Consider the following 18,675-nt stretch of genomic DNA (forward strand, 5'->3'; position numbering starts at 1 on the left):
GACCCGTGCTATTCGCTAATAGGATCCATTCGATTTTGACCCGTGTTATTCGCTAATAGGATCCATTCGATTTTGACCCGTATTATTCGCTAATAGGATCCATTCGATTTTAACCCAATTTATTCTCTATTTGGATCCATTCGATTTTGACCCGCGTGACGTGAAGAATTTGGGGTTCTATTGTGCAATTTCTGCATTTTCTGACAAGGAAAATAAAATATAAACAGCCAATGCAGTAAATAATGAACACTGGGCACATCCAAGCACAATAGACTTTGACGCCCGAAAGGAATCATTCTAATATATATATATATATGATTTCATAAGCGAATAAGATTATTTGATTCCCGTGGATTTGTTAATTGCCTGTGACAATTTTTAGATATAAAAGAGTTCTTTTTACATTCATTCATCCTTGTTTTCTTTCATTCTTGTTTTCTTTCTTTCGTTCTTTTCTTCTTTTTCAACTTATTGCCTGGCCTTCTCTTCCTGGTGTGGAATTTCAATAGATATGATAACGACCTTTGCCCAACGTTATTTAAGCTTAACCGTTTACACAAACTCTTTCCTCTTGGCAAAGTTCAGTCTCTTTATTAGCTATTGAGTCGTTCAAAACCACTTGATCCTTTGCACCAATTTTCATGATCCTGCTAAATGTGTTTGTTGGCATAGAGGCATGACTATCAAGAGGTTTTGTGACCCGTTATCGTGATAACTCTGTGGAGATATCCCCGTAGATAGATATCAAGACCGTTGTCTCTAGTTAAAATATTACTTTTTCTTTTACCCCTGAATTAATTCATATGTCGATTCCTTTGATCCCTTAACCGATTTTTTTTCTTTTATCCCTCAACCTAAAGACTCCCAATATGACTTCACCATGGATTCAAACACCTGCTCACACCTTGTCGGTTCAAGAATCACCTGATTTACTTTAACAGGCAATAACACCTCTGATCGACTGGATCAGATTCATGTTCCATATGAATGTCTTGTACTGACTAACTTCAAGTGCTAAGTTTATGAATTAGTTGATAAGCTCTATAATTGTGGCTTTTTCATTTGTGGGACAAGATTTTGATTCCCACTGGGAAACCTGCTGCAACAGTGATTGGTTTGCTATAGATTGTCTGAGTCAGAAGCATGGATGCAGCGACTCATGGAATAGAAGTTTGCATAGGTAAAAACTACTACATTCTGCGCTGAACTAGCGGTACCTTTATAGCAAACCTACTACGGTATTTGGTCACAAGTTCAACGGTTACCAAGGTCCTTGTCCATCAAAGAGCACGAGCTGTCTGTCTGTCACATCGCCTCCTTTACAGCCTTAACTTTCACTGTCTACATGCATTATACGTGGAGACCCTATTAGTATAACATATATGAAATATTTGTGGCCATCATTGGAGGGATATTGGACATAGGGTACCCATGCACAAAACTGACAGGGACATCAAAAGGAGACATCCAGTAGTTTATATTCAACGAGGTTGACAACCTCTTGGCTGATCAAGGTCAGGGCATGGCTAACTCACAGATGGAATCCTGAAACAGACTCTGGTCTGATCTAAGTCAGGGCATGACTAACTCACAGATCAAACCCTGAAACAATTTCTGGGCTGATCAAAGTCAGGGCATGTCAAGGGCGGATCCAGGGTTTTTTGAAGGGGGGGTCTCAGGGGTAAATTTTGTAGGCAAAGGAATCCCAGTCGCATTTTTACCACAGGAATCCCATTTGACCTCAGGAATGACAGGGGGGTCGCGACCCCCCCGACCCTCCCCCTGGATCCGCCCTTGCATGTCTAACGCTTACAGATTGAACCCTGAAACAAGTTCTGGGCTGATCTAAGTCAGGGCATGTCTAACTCACAGATTGAACCATGAAACAAGTTCTGGGCTGATCAAAGTCTTGAGGGCATTTCTAAACCACAGATTGAACCCTGAAACAACCTCTGGGCTGATCAAAGTCAGGGAAGAAACCAGCTCACATGTAATAGGACAATCAATGTGCCTAAAATTTTTACATCATCATGATTGGTCCCCCGCGACCTTGTTAATTTTGTCACTTACAGATATATCTCTTGTTGTGAAATGCAAGCATAAACGAATCATGGTCGTGGTAGACACTGCTTAAGAACAGCTAACTTAAAAGTAAAATAAGAAAAATAAACACTCATTAAGGGAAGCTAGAAGTCAGTTAAAACGTTTCTGTTTATCATACATGATAAGTTTTTTTAATTTAAACATATTTGTTCTCTGCATTTTCTCCAAGAGCTTTAAAAAAGCTCATCTAGGGAGATTACACAGATTTAATTTTACAATGTTTTCAAAGTAGAGAAGGAAAAACCTGATTACAGATTATATTACAAAAATACATAAATTAAGAAAAAATGCATAATAACACGACATGCACAATGAAAATAAACTTAAAGGAAAAACAAAATCGCAAAACACTTTGAATAGTTTGGTCTAAGTGAATCTTTAGGTGTCAGTTATAAATTTTTGAATATGGTAGAAAAACTGTTGGTTTTGTTTCAAGGTGTTTTGTTACATGATAAATGACAGATCTGCTTTTTCATTCTGTTGCTATTTTATGCTCCAAGTATAAAACAAGGGCTGGATGAGACACGCCCGATCTCTAGTCGATGTGTTTATCGTTCACTGACTTGGTCACGATTGCTATGAACTTAGTCACACGGCTTTACTCAAAGATCTTGTTGCAAAACTTCACAAATATTCCATCATTTATGGGTCAGTGAAACTCAATATTGTGTGAGTTCATCGTGAAATGTCATTCAAGGGGAATATTTCATTGCCAAAAAGGTGAGAAATACAAAAACAGACTTCTTCATGTTAGGAATATGAATTAAAAATAGCTAGTAAAAACTAAAAACAAATCAGTGATAAAATGGATATAGTTAAAAGATTTAAAATATCGTCATTTTTTTACACGGTGGAAGAAAATTCACAAGGCAGCAGGTATAGGAAGTTTTTCAAGCATGAGAAACAGCGACCCATGACGGAAGATCTCTAACGCTTGGTAATCATGGATGCCAATCGCTCTACTGAGCGCATCGGGGATTATGTTGTCGTAAGGTTATTCATGTCTGACCAGTAAGAAATATCTCGTAAAAATGGGCTAATGGATCACCATTATCAGTTCGCTACAACACTTCACAGACTGTCCAGTATACCACCTAAAGAACAAAACATTTGAGAGTTATTTTCCAAAATTCTACGTCCCTATATCTCTGTCTACTAACAAGCCAATCAGAAGTCCAAGAGAAGAGAGCAAAGATGTTGATTTGTAGCAGTTAATGTTACAGACTGATCAAGTACAGCAATTTTAACACCGAAAATCAGGACCGAAACGGACTTTTTTTACGCGCCCTGAAGCGGTTTAATAAACGGTGGGTTTTCTACAGCATGTTGATAAAGTACAAACGAGAAGCAGGTCGATACTGCAACTTCTGGAAAAGCGCATTCATATTGGTCTGTTTTCCCACCGCGGTGTGGATAATCTTGGCCTGGGCACGTGATGTTGATCCGGTTCTGATGCTAAAACGATCTAATTTTTATAAAAATCAAGTAAGAGCAAATAGTGCAGCAGTGTCCAACGACGCAGTTGGCAAAGAGACTGAGTTATTAAATACGTTGCTTAACTTAACCGAGAAACACAGACCTCGCATCGACTGGATTCGGGATCACATCGCAGGGCTTCGAAATCATAAGCCTGAGAAACTTGTTTATGGATCCACGCCATATGAAGCGCGCGGACTGGAAAGATTGCGAGTCACTCGAAAACCACGGGTCACTCCGCGTGTCTATCAAAATGTAGTAATTGTCACTCCGAAGCCACATACTCCTGACGAGGGAAAGATTGAATTCAAAGAGAAAAGTGATCGTGTAACAGGCCATGAGCTGTTGACCGCCTTTTTTGAACAAGTTATTCCTGATTTTATGTCAGGGAAGTTAAACGTCCACATATGGGATCGAATTTGTGGCCCTTACGTCGAACAGCTCCGACAGTCTCCGTTATTTCCTCGGTTTCCGAGTCATCGACGATTTGTTACCGGGTTCAAAGCGGAATTCGAAGATATTGAATATGGTGAAAGAATCTTTGGTTACATTCATTCCATGGCAGAGGGATTTTACCAATTCGCCATCGCTTCGGATGATTCCTCCGAGCTCTGGCTTAGTACCGACATCGATCCGAAAAATGCCCGATTGATTGCGACAGTGTTTTCTACCAAGGGTACAGGATGGACCAAAACGGGCGATTTCCAAAAATATCCTTCACAGATATCCAGAGGAATTCAGCTCAAAGCTGGAAGAAAGTACTACATTGAAGTTTTACATAAACAAGCGCGCGGAAAAAGCCATCTTCAAGTTCTATGGAAACCACCTCGGTATAAGAAGCTCGTGAAAATAGATAACAAATTTCTTTCACTTTTTGTTGACGACAACGATTTCAAGTCTGTTGATGAGTCACTTAAAGGCAATGAGTTCGAGTTGTACGCCCCGAAAAACGTTCCAAGTCATACGAAGAAAAAGCTGGATCCTACGGTAGAAAAGTCCATCTACAAATGTTGAGGACACATTCAGAAGAGACTCGCGTGCACCTGTATATGCACTACCATTAAAAAGAGAACTGTTGAGGATTTTTTAGTTCAATTTTATTTTGCAGTGTAAAAAGATTGCAAGCTGCATTGCAAACGCGATGTGGATTAAGGAGATAGGCCTCCTATATCTTTGCTTCATTGACCCATTAACTCAAACCAGTTCGAATGGGTACAGAAATATGTATTTGTTAGCATGATAAAGGGAGTTTCTATATATAGCTGTACTGGATTTTACTTTACAAATCAAAAGTACGCGCTACCATTGGATAATAGGCTAAAAATGATGAAATTCTTGAAGCCATTTAATTGTTTAAAAATGTTACAGCATGTTGTACGGCCGTGTTTGTGTCTCAAGTTCTCCCAAATCATAACTGCGCATGCTTCGTAAAATTGGGAGATAATAATCGAAGAAATGTCAACATTTTATGACCCTCCACCTGGTGTGTGGTGGCGAGGTTCCCCGCTGAAGAGAAAACCAGTCTACAAGGACCGTCAAATCCCCCACCTCTTCCCCCGTGAAAGCGGGAGGGGGAGCTTAGTTTTGTAAATATAGTAGACGAGTATGAGTATAAGGCTAATTTAAGGGAACGAATGAGACTTGAAGATTTGATAACCCCCCTCTTGGTCGGCGGTCCTTGGCCTATAGGTTGCTATCAATAGACGTCACTTCCGGTAATAGCTCTTTTTTGATGGCTTGTAGAATCCTGGAGGTTGTTTTGATCTCTTGTTTTCTGGTTTGATGTCGTGAAAATAGTCAAATGCAATAGTTTGAGGACTTATTTTGATATGTTTTGACTTAGCATCCGCTAGTTGCCCCCCAGTCAACCGCTTGTTTGCCCCCCAGTCAACTCCAAAAAGTCACGTGATTGATAGTAAGCAATTGACAGTTTTCATTCATTCTCAAGGGAATTAAATAACAAAAGACACGGCAGGCAGGTTGAATGCTATAACAGAGAGACTAAGAGACTAATGACGAAACTTTTGTTAAATTCATCCTTTATGACGACTGTGAAAACCATCAATAGTTTACTTTTGGGTATTCGCAAGTTAGAGTAGACGGTACGTGCTCCTTTAACTTTTCAGAAACGAAGACTGTTACGATATACCCACGACTTCTAGTATTCCAAATATTGAACGACAGGCAGCATATGAGACTGCGTCTATAAAACATGGCTTCAACAGAATAGTCGCAAATTCATCGAAACACTGTGTCAAAAGTGGGATTTATAACGAAGATCAAGCTTAAACTAAATGAAAAAGTTATTTAGATTTAATTGCCCTATTTCATAATGACGTCACATCAAAACAAACTATTGTTTTAACGCTAGGGATCATGGTCTCTGAAGGGGAGTGGAATGACAACAACACATCTTAAATCACAATGAAAGTTGGTTTATGAGCTGGTGAAGGCAAGAACAACTAAATATTACGCTAAATATCTCGAAAGAAGAGAATTAAGCTTAAATCTAGCCTAAATTTCTATCATCTTAGCCGATGTAAACAAACCGTGACGTCATTATGAAATAGGGCACCTTTCCGAGTGGAGTCACAGGGAACCCGGTTATATTTGTTTTCTTCTTTTAGAAAAGTAATTTGCTCTTTGTGGGTTTCCTGTGTTGTGATCAGTTTCCTTTTACATAAGCTGTAATCAGATCTGCGGTGCGATCAGATCGGCGCTGTAAACTGATAGCCGATTAAATTCAAATCAATAACCGTTGATGTTTTGTTTCTTATGGGTTGCCTGTGGTGTGTAACGCACTTTCTAGTAGCCAGTCAAAAGAAGAGAAGGGATGCAACAAAGCAAGTGTCCGATTTTAAAACCCCTGTCCAAATTATTCATGAAGGTAATTTATTAATAAAAAACCCACGAAATGTTTGCTCAATGAATAAACTTCTTTTGAGTGTTTACTAGAGAGTGCGTTACCAACGGTTATTTGATTTGAATTTAATCGGCTATCAGTTTACAGCGCCGATCTGATCACAGCGCAGATCTGATTACAGCTTATGTAATAAGAAACCCATCTAGACTCTTCCACAGTCTCTCGCTCGTCCGTTCCGTCTCCACGCTTAGAGACTGTAACGGTACAATGACCGAAAGGACTTATGGGTCCCGAAAACTTGGACCCAGCTTGCTTTGGGAACCAAAATACTCGTCCACAGTCTCTCTCGTTTCAATATTTTCAAGATGGCAGCGAAAACGAGAGAGACTGTGGACGAGTATTTTGGTTCCCAAAGCACGCTGGGTCCAAGTTTTCGGGACCCATAAGTCCTTTCGGTCATTGTACCGTTACAGTCTCTAAGCGTGGAGACGGAAAGGACGAGCGAGAGACTGTGAAAGAGTCTAGAAACCCATCACGACACAGGAAACCCACAAAGAGCAAAGTTACTTTCTAAAAGGGGTAAAAAATATGTAGCCGGGTTCCCTGTGGTGGAGTTATATGTTTTATAAAATAAATTAATTAGATAAAGTGAAGTGCTGTGAATGTTTTTACTGTACGTGAAGACGTTTGGCTGTCTTTCAATATCTATTATAAAATAACTGTCTAAATCTAAATCTAAATCTCGCGTTCTGATTGGTTGGGAGCGCGTGCTTTATTATGAGAGCACACAGCTCGCTCGCGTACTGTCAGTTTCGTCATTCATGTAGTAATTGGTATTTTATAAACGAAATAAAAAACTTGCTTGCTGTGCTGCGTGGAGTTATAAAGCATCTTTTCTCGTGTTCTGCCAGCCCCCGCGTGCTCTATAACTGCACACAGCACGCGTGCGCGTTTTCTATTTCTTCATGAGCGCGGCTTGGGAGGCCGAGAGAAATAGTATGTACTTATTGACTGAGTGGGAGGGCCGTACGGGAAAATATTTGGCTCGAGGTCATGTCGTACGGACCGAGCGCAGCGAGGTCCGTACAAATGACCGAGAGCCAAATATTTTCCCGTACGGCCCGACCTAACTCAGTCAATAAGCATTTTATCATATGACCCTCACGAAAATAAAAATAATTAAGAAAAAGAAAGCGCGCGGATTCGAGCAGGGCCGGACGGGTTTTTCCGGCCCGCTTACGTCAACCCGTCCGGCCCCCATCACGTGACTTTTTCCAATGGTTTTATTAGAGCGCGCGAGCAGGGCCGTACGGGTCATATGATAAATAGCTCTTATTAACCGAGTGCGAGGTCCGTACCGTAAGTTATGGACCGAGTTTTTTCCACTGCCTTATGGCCCAAGCGCGTAGCGCGCGGGCCATAAAAAAGTGGAAAAAACGAGGATCCATAACTTACGGTACGGACCGAGCAAACGAGGTTAATAAGATATTTATTATATGGCAAGGCATTGAGATCAAAAAGAGGCGAAGCAACAAAAAGTAAAGTTGACAGCGCATGTCAAACGAGAACTGCATTGGAAGGGCTTCCTGTACGTGCCAAAAGTCATGTAGTGTTTGAGTCGCTCAAAAGGCGAAGTTTTAGTTTACTTTGAAAGAATTTAGCTAAAGTTCAAAGTTTTCTGAAATACTAGTTAACAAAAGTGAGGCTTTATTTTGCAAAACATATAAATGCAAAGCAAAAAAGGCATCAAAAGAAGACCTCAAGAACTCAACATGAGATTGAGAAGAAAACTGTCGTACTTCAAACTTCAAGATATTCACAACCAAGATGAAAAATACTACAGCCTTCCGCTTGTTTTCCTGCCTTTTATTGAGAAAAAAACTCAAAAACTGTCTCCAGAAATGAATGAGAAGCTTTGAAAAATTACGGCTGGCTGAACATGGATAGTTTTCGTCAATTTTCAACGTTTTGACTGTTTGAAGCAGGCCGCCATATGCACAATGGCTGAAGTCATGAAGACGGCACACTTTCGACTCAATTAAAAAAGGTACTGCCAACTCTCCTGTCTAAAAATACATTCAAATTCAAGTGGGGGTAAAATATTACTGAAATATGGACAAACTTCAAGAGCGGATGAGCCTAGAAAACTGCTTAAAACGTTTACGAAAGAAACTACTGGCTTCTTCACCCGATCGATTCACATAAGTTCAAACTGGACGTTGTTAGCTCACTGAAATAACAAATTTACGTTAATTCTACGGTAAACCTATCTTTATTTCATTTACTGAATTAGCCGCTGTTCACCACCCTTTAGTTCGTAGTTTGACATAGTTTTAGCTTTAGCATAGTTAGTTTTTCTAGTTTTTTCTAGTCGTACAAAATCTCTCAACTAGTGCCGTGTAGAGCCTTCATCGAAAGAGTTTCGCTTGTATGAAAGAGTTGTCGCTTGTTTGATAAGTTTTACATTAAATGTCAGTGACTTTCAGTTATCTTTAAATATTTATTGAAGGTTTTCCGACGATTTTCTTCCAGAAATATATTTTCTTGATAAAGATTTGAATGTTTTAAAAGATCATAAGTACGTACACTCAGTGAACCATTTCATTTTTCGGTCCGTACCGTAAGTTATAGACCGCAAATTGACCAATCAAAGCGCGTGAAATTACCTTGTCATATAAACCCCAATATTATTAACCTTGCTACGGCCCTGCTTTTTTAAGTTGGTAGATGCTGGACTACAATATTTTGTTTTTCACGATGATAGTTACACTCAACTATTATGTTCGGTATTTCATAAGCAGAGAGCTGTCATTTTCAACAGCATCTTTTCAAGTGTATCGGTTACCATTTAAATAAAGGGCTAGTCGAGGTCATTTAAAGAGACAGTTTAGTAACTCTTATATTTGAACTATAATAGTATTTTTAGCCTTGTTTACAACGCTACGTAAATGAACATGTAACTAAGCTCTGTTGACTGTCTTGTGTTATTGTTATGTAAAGTGTTTGCCCTGGAAACTTTGCTAACTCAGTTTTCTTTGTCTTGTGAAATCCAATCAGTATCCCGATAGGAAAGCCCCCAGAATTCTAACAATTTACAAGAAAAACAATGAATTTTGTGAGAGAAAAATCACAGTAGAGGCCACAGTTTGCAGGTTTGCCTATAATAAAATCATTGATTCTGCAACATAAAGGAAATAACAAGGTGGCATGGTAAGGATGAGAAGTTTTTGGAGCTATGTCGATTAACGATAATTTTTTATAAAGAAATTACTTATTGTTCAGTGTTTTAGATTACAGTTCACATCTTGCACTAATAATCTTCTTTAAAAATGATTCCTCGCACGCTATTTTGAATCATTGCGATGACAGCATCACTCAAGTCGTAGTTAGTGCCTTGGTGCTAATCTATCTTGACAAGTCGTCATAGTTACTCAAAACTCACTATTTTGTACAAATTGTTTTGTGAACTCAGTAAATTCAACGTGGATTTAAAATAAATTAACATCGACAAACTAGAAATTGAATTGTGATAGCATGATGATAATAATGAGCTTTTAATATCTCGATAACCGATATAAATAGTGGTAATAGGTTAGCATGCACTCTGGGAGCGAGGAAACGCGATTCCCGCGTAACTGGCATTGCGGCTTCGTGATGTCATGTATGATGCACAGCAACAACCAGTGATTTCAGAACACAGCTTCTTATTACCCACTATACTCTCATAAACGCTAATTTACTTTTATGAATGCTTAGAAATATGGTTTCTAAGGTAGCTAGACGTCCAACTGTGAAGGAAAAGCTCAATCTCGGACAGATATCCATCGTTTTGAGTTACATTTAGTGGTAGCGAAGGAAACCAAGATGGCGTCCTCTTCGAAAGCGCCAAGCACGACTTCTCGTTCTTCCTCGCGAACCCCTTCGCCGTCTAAAGGAAATGGCTCGTCATTAAAGATACAGAAAGAGTCTTTATCGGCGTCGTCTGACACACTCTTGTCTGAAATCCAAGCGTTATCCGGTGAGTTATATATGTTGAATTATAACAATGTTTACTCAAAGTCACTCCAAGTCATTCTAAAATTACACGTGCGAGAAATACTCTCGATCGAAAAACTTATCTTCTACATTCTTAGTCAATATGAGCGTTACAAAATATAACTTTTGATACTGATTTTCTATTACCCGGTAAGCGAAGGTCCGTCTTAAACCAGCTGTCCTTCGTGGTTTTGTTTATGTCTTAGTTGAAGAGATCAAACTGTATTCTTCCCCTTAATTTCAACTTAAGCCCTGTTCGCTCAAAAAGCTTTATTTCTCATTTTTCTTATAAAGGTTTGAAATTTAAAACTATAGAAAAAATAAAATACTTGGTAAGAAGTTAACAAAAGAAGCCAAAAAACTTGAACAACTTCAAAATTTATCATCGCTTTTCTTTTCTTCATAGAATCAATGACGATTTATTTTAGAAAATTATATTCTTCTCTTAAATCACACAGATATAAATTAAAACTAGTTAACTAACTTGGAAAAAAATAAAATAATTTTGTGATGGCAAAAAGTGACAAAAACAAAAATAATAAACTGTCTAGTACATATTATAATGCTGAATGAATTAATAAGTTTATATCAGGTGTATAGGAAATTTGAATGAGAATGGAATGTCTGAGAGGGAGAAAAAATAATAAAAGTCAAAAGTTGGAAACGAAAAAAAAAATCCAATCACTAAAAGCTCATTTTGGAGTCCACAGATAACAATGAAAAATATATTTTGTTTTTTTTATTCAGATTTTCTTTCTTTTAGTGTTTTTTGTCTGTTCTCTATATTTTATTTTGAGGAAATTAATACAAAGTTTATTTCCTGTTTCTAATATAGTTAATTAATTTTTGCTAATTAATTCTTTATGAATTTAAGATACTTATTTTTCTTTACATAAATTCACATATTAGTTAATTTTTTCAAGAAATACTTTTAGCAACACTTAAATGGTTTCCTAAATTAGATGGTGCACTGCAATGGTTTTCTTTTAATGGAAAGCCAATTTAGTGCCTGCCTTAAAATAGGTATCGTTCATTGGAACAAAATATATAACAAAATAATTTTTATTTATTGCTTGTGCTTGATGGACACAGCTAGGAATAGGCCATTTTACTTAGGCAAAATGTTTCCCCAATTTATACAAAAAAATGAGCTCAAACAAAAAATGTTATTCTGAAGAGAGTGACATGATTTTAATGGGAAACAATTATTTCACCCAACCTAAGAGGTCTGTTTGGAATTGGAATAAGCCATTTATCAAATAAATAAAGGCTTAAGCACTAATATTGAGCAAAGCATATTTTCTTGAGATAATATTTTAAAAATATGTATAATAAAATATGTATATAATTTTGTTCACAGATGAGCAAGTAGAAATTCAGAAGCGTACCTTCACAAGATGGATAAATTTCTATCTCTGCAAGGTTTGTATAGATTGTTCATTTTTAACCTGGATTTGCTAAAGAATATTATATCTACACTGCTGTCTTACAACTCATACAGCAGTTAAATTCCAAATTTGATATGTGGACTAGTCTTGATTAAAACCTCTTAAAAGTTGTTTCTGGGTTTGTATAAATTCTATTTTATTTTGGCTTATTAATGTGAAATAGCGCAGCGCACTGATTCTAAAAATAGCTTAAAGATTCAGACAAACATTGCATTCTGTTTAACCGCTACGAGGATTATACGAACCGATTTTATTTTTTTTACTTAAAGTTACAATAATAACCCATGTAAACTAAGATCAACTGCGATCGGCTGTGAAAATTATCTGCTGACAGTAAACTTGTAAGTTTGTTTGTCCGAATTTCACCTTTGTCTTCGTTTTTATGACGTCACGGTTGTGCTACGCTATAAGTTTCAAAGATTTATTTTCTTTAAGTATACTCATGCATTGTTATTGCCAATGCTGTTTGCTGACTCATAGAAAGGGTGGTTTTGTTAAAAAAGTTCCTATGGTAGGGTACCATGGGTGCTGTATGCTGCTACTACATCGTCTTTTACTACTGTGGTTCCAAAGCTTTGGGTCACTGATTTGAACTGCGTGGACAACTTATGATATTTGAGTTTGGTTGATGTGTTGTTCTCTCCTATGCTATGAGGGTTTTCTTTGGGTTCTCCAGTTTTCTCCCTCTTTGAAAACATGTAGACTGCGAGCAATTCCTCAGACTATTTCCCTTGGTCACTGTCCGTCTGTCTGTCCGTGTTGATTGGCAGAGGAAGATTGATTATGAGGGATTTTTCATGGACAGCTAGAAGGACAGTGACCAAGGGATTGCTCACAGTCTAATCAACATGTGAGTTGAGCGTTGTGTGCATTTAACATTGAATTAATGCAGTGTGCATTTTTCTGCACATGCAACTTAAAGCATGGAACTAACGAAGTTTAGGCATTTTTCTTTCGGAAACTAAATAAGAAAGATGTTCAAAGCCAATTTTCATTTTTTTCTCGTTTTTGAGTATAGAAATAACGATTTTTATCTGACTCACCCCAGTCTCCACTCAGAAAAGTTTTAGTTTTCGACTATTTTGAGATAAATCAAAAATGATAATGGTGAACCCCATTTTTTATTTCAGATTTTTGATAAATGCGATGCTCTTCATTACATAATATCAAAATATGAAGAAAAGTTTATTGGCTAGGTTTTGAAAATATTTTGATGGGAATAGTTGACATGATTGTGCAATTTTTGGACTTTTCGTAGAGGTGCACATAACTGCATCTTTCACTAATAGTTCAAGAATCGTAGTCATCCAATTACTTCGATGGATTAAATAGCATAGATTATCTAGTAAACTTCGAGTTATAAGTACGTTTTGTTATATAAAAGTACTTTTAACTGTGAATAAAGGTTCCTGATTACAGCTTCCGGTTGCTACCACATTTCACTATAAAACCCATAAATTGACACATTTGGAGAGCATCTAGCGAAAAAACGAGAATGGTGACCCCATCTTTTTATTGCAGTTTTTAAATGTCCATAACATAATTAATGTCCATGCAAAGTTTCAGGACAAAGTTATTGGAAAAATTTCTTTCAAGGGTATTACCTTAAATGGTAGTGTGGAAGAGTCATAATTGTCTCTAATTAGTGTGAAAGCACTAGAAAGACAACACAATTATATAGAGACTTTTCACCATCACGTGATTGCAGTCATGACAGGAGGCAGGAACAATTGAATCTGGTCTAATTTGATTTACTTGAGAAAGATTTCATTTTCCCAGGTGAAAACAACTCTATTGTGCCTCCTGTCATGGCTGCCATCATGTAATGGTGCAAAGCCCCTATAGAGACATTTATTCTATTTTCATTATTTTTTTGTGTTCTCTGACTGGTTGTAAAATAATAACTGGGTTCATACATGGCCATATTAGCACTCATTGCGCTGTTAATTTATCTTGTTTATAACCTTAAATGTTTTTTTCATAGCTGAAGCCACCTAACCAAGTACAAGACTTATTGACTGATTTAAAAGATGGAACACGCTTGATTGCATTACTTCAAGTGCTATCTGGTGAAAAAATGGTCAGTAATTATTTATGTCACATTGCATATTTCTCATATGGCAGCCATATATGTACCTTCTCACTCAATTGCTTCAGGAGCGACTGCCCCCACCCAAAAAAGGGTTTTACTAAACCTACTCACTATCAGCCGAACATTGGCTGTATGTTGGTCAAACCTTAGCCGACAGTTGGGCGTCAGTCAACTGACATGTTTAGGCTGGTTATGAAGTACATGATTACCAAACATTCATTTGGTTTATTTGAAGCTCTCAAATATAATGTCCCTCAATTGAATTGCCATTTTCACCATTTTCTCACTCTTTTCAAAAGAGTTAGCTGTGGTATTGGTATGAAGTACTCTGTAACAGCCTTTTTTAAAAATCCTTGATCTGCCCCTGCAGACGTAAATGATTACAGTTTCACATAGATTACTGGTGCTGTCTCTGAGGCATCTACTTGTACTATTAGATCTAGCTAGCTGTTAATGGACTGATGTATGATTCATGTTACTCAAGTAGTTTCTTAACATCCAATTTTTTTTAGCTAAAGGAAAAAGGCAACCAGAGACTCCATCAACTGGCCAATGTTGGACGAGTGATTCAGTTTTTGAAGTCTAAGAATGTAAGCACATTAATAATGTTATTTTGGCAAAAAATATAAGACCCTCTAAACTAACAGGTACCAAAGTAGATGGCTTATATTCTGTACACTTGCTACAAGTTTATATGTTACCATTCATATTTAAGTCACTATATATGCATAAATCCAGCCAATATTCAGTTTTAGCAGATTTCAATATCATAGAAGCTCATAACTGTGAACTACATGGTTTTTGACTGTTACAAATCAAAAATAATCAGTCTGCACCTTTTACATTTTTGATTGGTGGCAGTGAAAAACCAAATTGTAATGAGCAACTTCCTACTACTTAATAGTCCCCTTCACAGTTCCCTGCGTCATCTTGAAAAGTAGCCGTGCCTTTGCATCGAAGCGAGACGAACGGCGAGCTTGCAATGATAGAGACATGTGAATAATTGTTCAAGGTGTTTTAAAAAGGTCTCTATCATTGCATGCTCACCGTTCGTCTTGCTTCGATACAAAGGCATGGCTACTTTTCAAGATGACGCAGGGAACTTTGAAGGGGACTATTGATGTACATGTTATATGGATAAATCCTGTTACATATGAATGAGTAATGTATTATTATTTTTCCCCATCTTAACAGGTCAAACTGGTCAATGTTCATGCAGAGTCCATTGTAGACTGTAATGCAACCATCACTATGGGCCTGGTGTGGGCTATAATTCATCATTATCAGGTAATCTAGATGAAGTTATCATTATTAGGTTTCACAATTTTCCAAGATACTTAAATACGTGCTGGTTGTAATCGTATGCCTAAAATGCCTAAATGGATTGATGGAAAGCGAGGGTGGGGTATCAGTGAGAGTGCTCACCTCTTACCAAGGCGACCTGGGTTCTAACCCCGCTGGGCTCAGTGTCATGTGAGTAGAAGTGCTTGTTGGTTCTCTCCTGTGCTTCAAGGGTTTTCCGGATTCTTCAGTTTTCCTTTCTCCACAAAACCAAATTCTACTTTCCAATTATTGGAATCCAGTGGAAGATTCCACCGTTAATCCTATTATTTATTTTTTCATTATTCATTATTTTATTATTTATTATTCTATTATTTATTATTATTATGGATTGGGTGCTTTCAATGAGATTGTGCACCGTCCACAACTGCCAGACTTTTAAACATTTTTTTTTGTCCTTCATCATAACCTAACAAGCCAGGGCTTTCAGAATAAGCTTGTGGCCACTGGAGCTCCAGCAATTGCTTCAAAGTTAAACGCTGGCTGATTTTCCCCCTATAAAATACCCTCTGTTCCTTGTATCGGATCAAAGCCAGTTACTTCAAACTTACGAAAGCCTACTTCAAAACATTCTGAAAGCCTTGCAAGCTAAATTCCAATTCAATCTGTGAGTTAGGTAAAATTCGGTTTTGATGGGTGGCATCCAGCAGAAAACATACCTGGAGTTGGCCTCACTCATTTAACAGCAATGATTGATGCTAGTCACATCTTCCTTGATTTCTGAATCTTAGATTCAAGGTTTTTATGCAACCAAAAAGAAGACAAGAGGCAAAAAAATTCTTTTAGAATGGGCTCAGAAAGCTGCCAAAAAAGTAATGGGGTAAGTAGATTACTAAATGATGGCTTTCAACCATTTCCAAAAAAGTGAAATAACAAAGACGTGTGGCGGCCGTATTGGCGGTATTAACAGTGGAAGCTAATGATTTTTTGAATACCACCAATATGGCGGCCATAATAAAACGTGCAAATCAAGAATTGCATTTCTTTTCCGTAAGTTATGTTAAAGTTATAAGGCAGTTTTTGTTCATTCATGAAAATTGTTCCGTACTGTAGTCGTACCGTATCTTGTCATAGTGCAGTTTTCGTATGACAGTGAAAAGTTCACGGCACGAACACGGTCGTGACACAGCAAGGGATACGCCAGACAAATCACATTGCACGAGAATTTACTCTCCATCCAATCAAATAACCGGAACACGGCATAAACACGGCGCGGACACGGTCACGCCAAGATCAAGGCATTTTTAGACCAATCATATTGCGCGTAAAAAAATCAGCCTATTAAAATTCTAGAAAGTATCATGGTCACGACACGTCACGCTTACGGCACTGAGCTTTTCACAGTCATACGAAAACTGCACTAACTGGAACTACGTGTTGTGATTGGATGAATTACGGCATGCCATACCGTATACGTGCTCTGAGTCAGTGCCGTATGTTTTCTACTCTTACAACTGAAAACCACTCTAATACTGGAGAAAACGCTGGACATCTTGCACTTACAGTTATTGGAAAGAACCATTTTTATGCGTAGTAAAAAGTTTTCCAGAAAATCAAGATAACGCAGGACATTTCTTTTGAAAATTATCCCTTACAAATCCATTACTAATTTTATCATTTATTCTATATTCTAAACATTTTGTTTTTGCGTAAAGGTTGGCTGAAGAAATAAAAGATTTCAGCAAGAGTTGGAGAGATGGACAGGCGTTTCTTTTTCTCATTCATTCCCACAGGTAGCGTGATTGGGTGTAATTTTAATCTAGTTTTGCTAACAAATGAACACTGCGGCGCGTATTAGTGTAGATTCAGTTAAAACTAAATCACATTGAGATAATAAAAAAAAAAATAAAAAAATCATTGTTATTTAAGTGTCTAGTCGTTCTAGCGCTTTCGCACTAATTGGGGACACGTCGCTCACACGCACTACCACTGCATTCAATATTCTATGCACACAAAGCTCAGCTCACATCATGCGTGCTTTTTGTGTGGACGGGACACAAGTCTACCCTAAAATGTCTCGCTTTGGAGGAATCTCGCCTCAAATGTCGTAGGGGAGGGGGGAGGGGGTGGAAAAAAGGGCAAAAGGCCTCCAACAACTCTCGATCAATTATTTTCATGGAGTGCCTGTGGAATTAGCGCGAATTTGCGCGCAGTCCCTATTTAGCGTTAAGCTGGACCGACGCAACTTAAATGTGGTGTCCAAACACATTTGCCCGCAGTAATTGGCTACGCTGTAGCGGGGACCCTGCGTCATTTCTGTTGCTGTTTAATTATTTATGTTACGTTTATTCTTGGCGAAGTTAATAAAATGAAATAGACTGACAATATATTTTGTTGTCTATAGACCAGATCTAGTTAACGTTGAAGGGGTATCTGAAAGAGATAACAAGACAAACTTGAAAGAAGCTTTCGATTTGGCGAATGAACACTTGAAGGTCCCAAGACTGTTGGAACCAGAAGGTAAGCTTGCGCACGGAAAGGGAATGTGGTGAGGTGTTGTCAATCACACTAGTATAACATGAGCACCAGGCTCGGGAGATTGTGTGACCACTCCCTGTGTTATTGACGTTAAATAAATTATTCTTATCCTAACTGACGATAAATATATATTTCATATTTATCTTGAATGAGCTCTAAACAGTGGTTTCATGTTGAGGACGAACTAATAAGATACCTATTTTTGGGGTGCATGTTTCGGCATAGCCGCCATGTTGGTTGGCTATACAAAGCATTCTTCATAAGCTTCCATTTTGAGATCAACCAACATGGCGGCTGTTTCATTGTTATTTATAACTCAAGGGATTTTGAGTAACGTGGGTGCACCCCAAGAATATGGATGGATATGCATCAAAACCATATTCAATTTAGAACCATTGGTTAATGGCCAAAGTTAAAAAAAAATCTTTAAAACAATTTTACTGCGATGAATAGTGTTAGACTGCTGGGCAATGTTCATTGAACACGTCTCGCAATTTTATTGCGCGATTATAAGATAATAAAGGTATACAAGGATACGTGGTGCGAAATGGGAAAACAGTGAATTAGGTCTTTGTATTTTATAGGAAGCACGGATAGTGTGCACTGCTAATGCGCCGTCTCCCACCGCTCTGGACATAGGTTCGATCCAGTGTTGTTAGTTCACTCCTGTGCTTCAAGGTTTTATCTCCAGGTTCTAAAATCCAATTTGATCATTGAAGAGGGCCACAGTTTTTGCTAGCCACTAGTTTTGCGCTGCCCTCAAAGAACATTGAAGACTTTTAATAATGATAGCAATACTGTTATTATTTCTAACGCGCAAATTAGCACCTGTAATATGA

General features: G+C 37.8%; 2 protein-coding genes across 4 annotated transcripts in view; both read left to right on the forward strand.

The window, feature by feature from the left end:
• Positions 1-3,426: 3,426 nt before the first annotated feature.
• LOC116288023 (uncharacterized) lies at positions 3,427-4,819 on the forward strand. Its single transcript, XM_031694740.2, has one exon. It carries the CDS (start codon positions 3,427-3,429, stop codon positions 4,591-4,593), a length of 1,167 nt encoding a protein of 388 aa, XP_031550600.2. The 3' UTR covers positions 4,594-4,819.
• A 4,536-nt stretch (positions 4,820-9,355) lies between these two features.
• LOC116288010 (uncharacterized) overlaps positions 9,356-18,675 on the forward strand; it is an 81,894-nt gene continuing 72,574 nt past the window's right edge. For 2 of the 3 annotated variants that reach the window (XM_031694723.2, XM_031694725.2), the window contains exons 1-8: positions 10,083-10,460; positions 11,838-11,899; positions 13,910-14,005; positions 14,530-14,607; positions 15,212-15,304; positions 16,090-16,178; positions 17,014-17,091; positions 17,703-17,818. In XM_031694723.2, coding sequence (XP_031550583.2) covers positions 10,307-10,460; positions 11,838-11,899; positions 13,910-14,005; positions 14,530-14,607; positions 15,212-15,304; positions 16,090-16,178; positions 17,014-17,091; positions 17,703-17,818 — 766 coding nt within the window. In that variant the 5' untranslated portion in view covers positions 10,083-10,306. Of the gene's footprint in view, positions 9,653-10,082; positions 10,461-11,837; positions 11,900-13,909; positions 14,006-14,529; positions 14,608-15,211; positions 15,305-16,089; positions 16,179-17,013; positions 17,092-17,702; positions 17,819-18,675 lie in introns of those variants that run through there. The other variant, XM_031694724.2, reaches the window with a different exon arrangement.

This window comes from Actinia tenebrosa, unplaced genomic scaffold (assembly GCF_029948245.1).
Source record: "Actinia tenebrosa isolate PJP-AT-01 unplaced genomic scaffold, QUT_ActTen_1.0 PGA_scaffold4__44_contigs__length_22323623, whole genome shotgun sequence".
Classification (NCBI taxonomy): domain Eukaryota; kingdom Metazoa; phylum Cnidaria; class Anthozoa; order Actiniaria; family Actiniidae; genus Actinia; species Actinia tenebrosa.

Bases quoted from the DNA above. Each gene is read 5' to 3' on its own strand.
- LOC116288023 (XM_031694740.2), top strand. From the start codon at position 3,427: ATGTTGATAAAGTACAAACGAGAAGCAGGTCGATACTGCAACTTCTGG.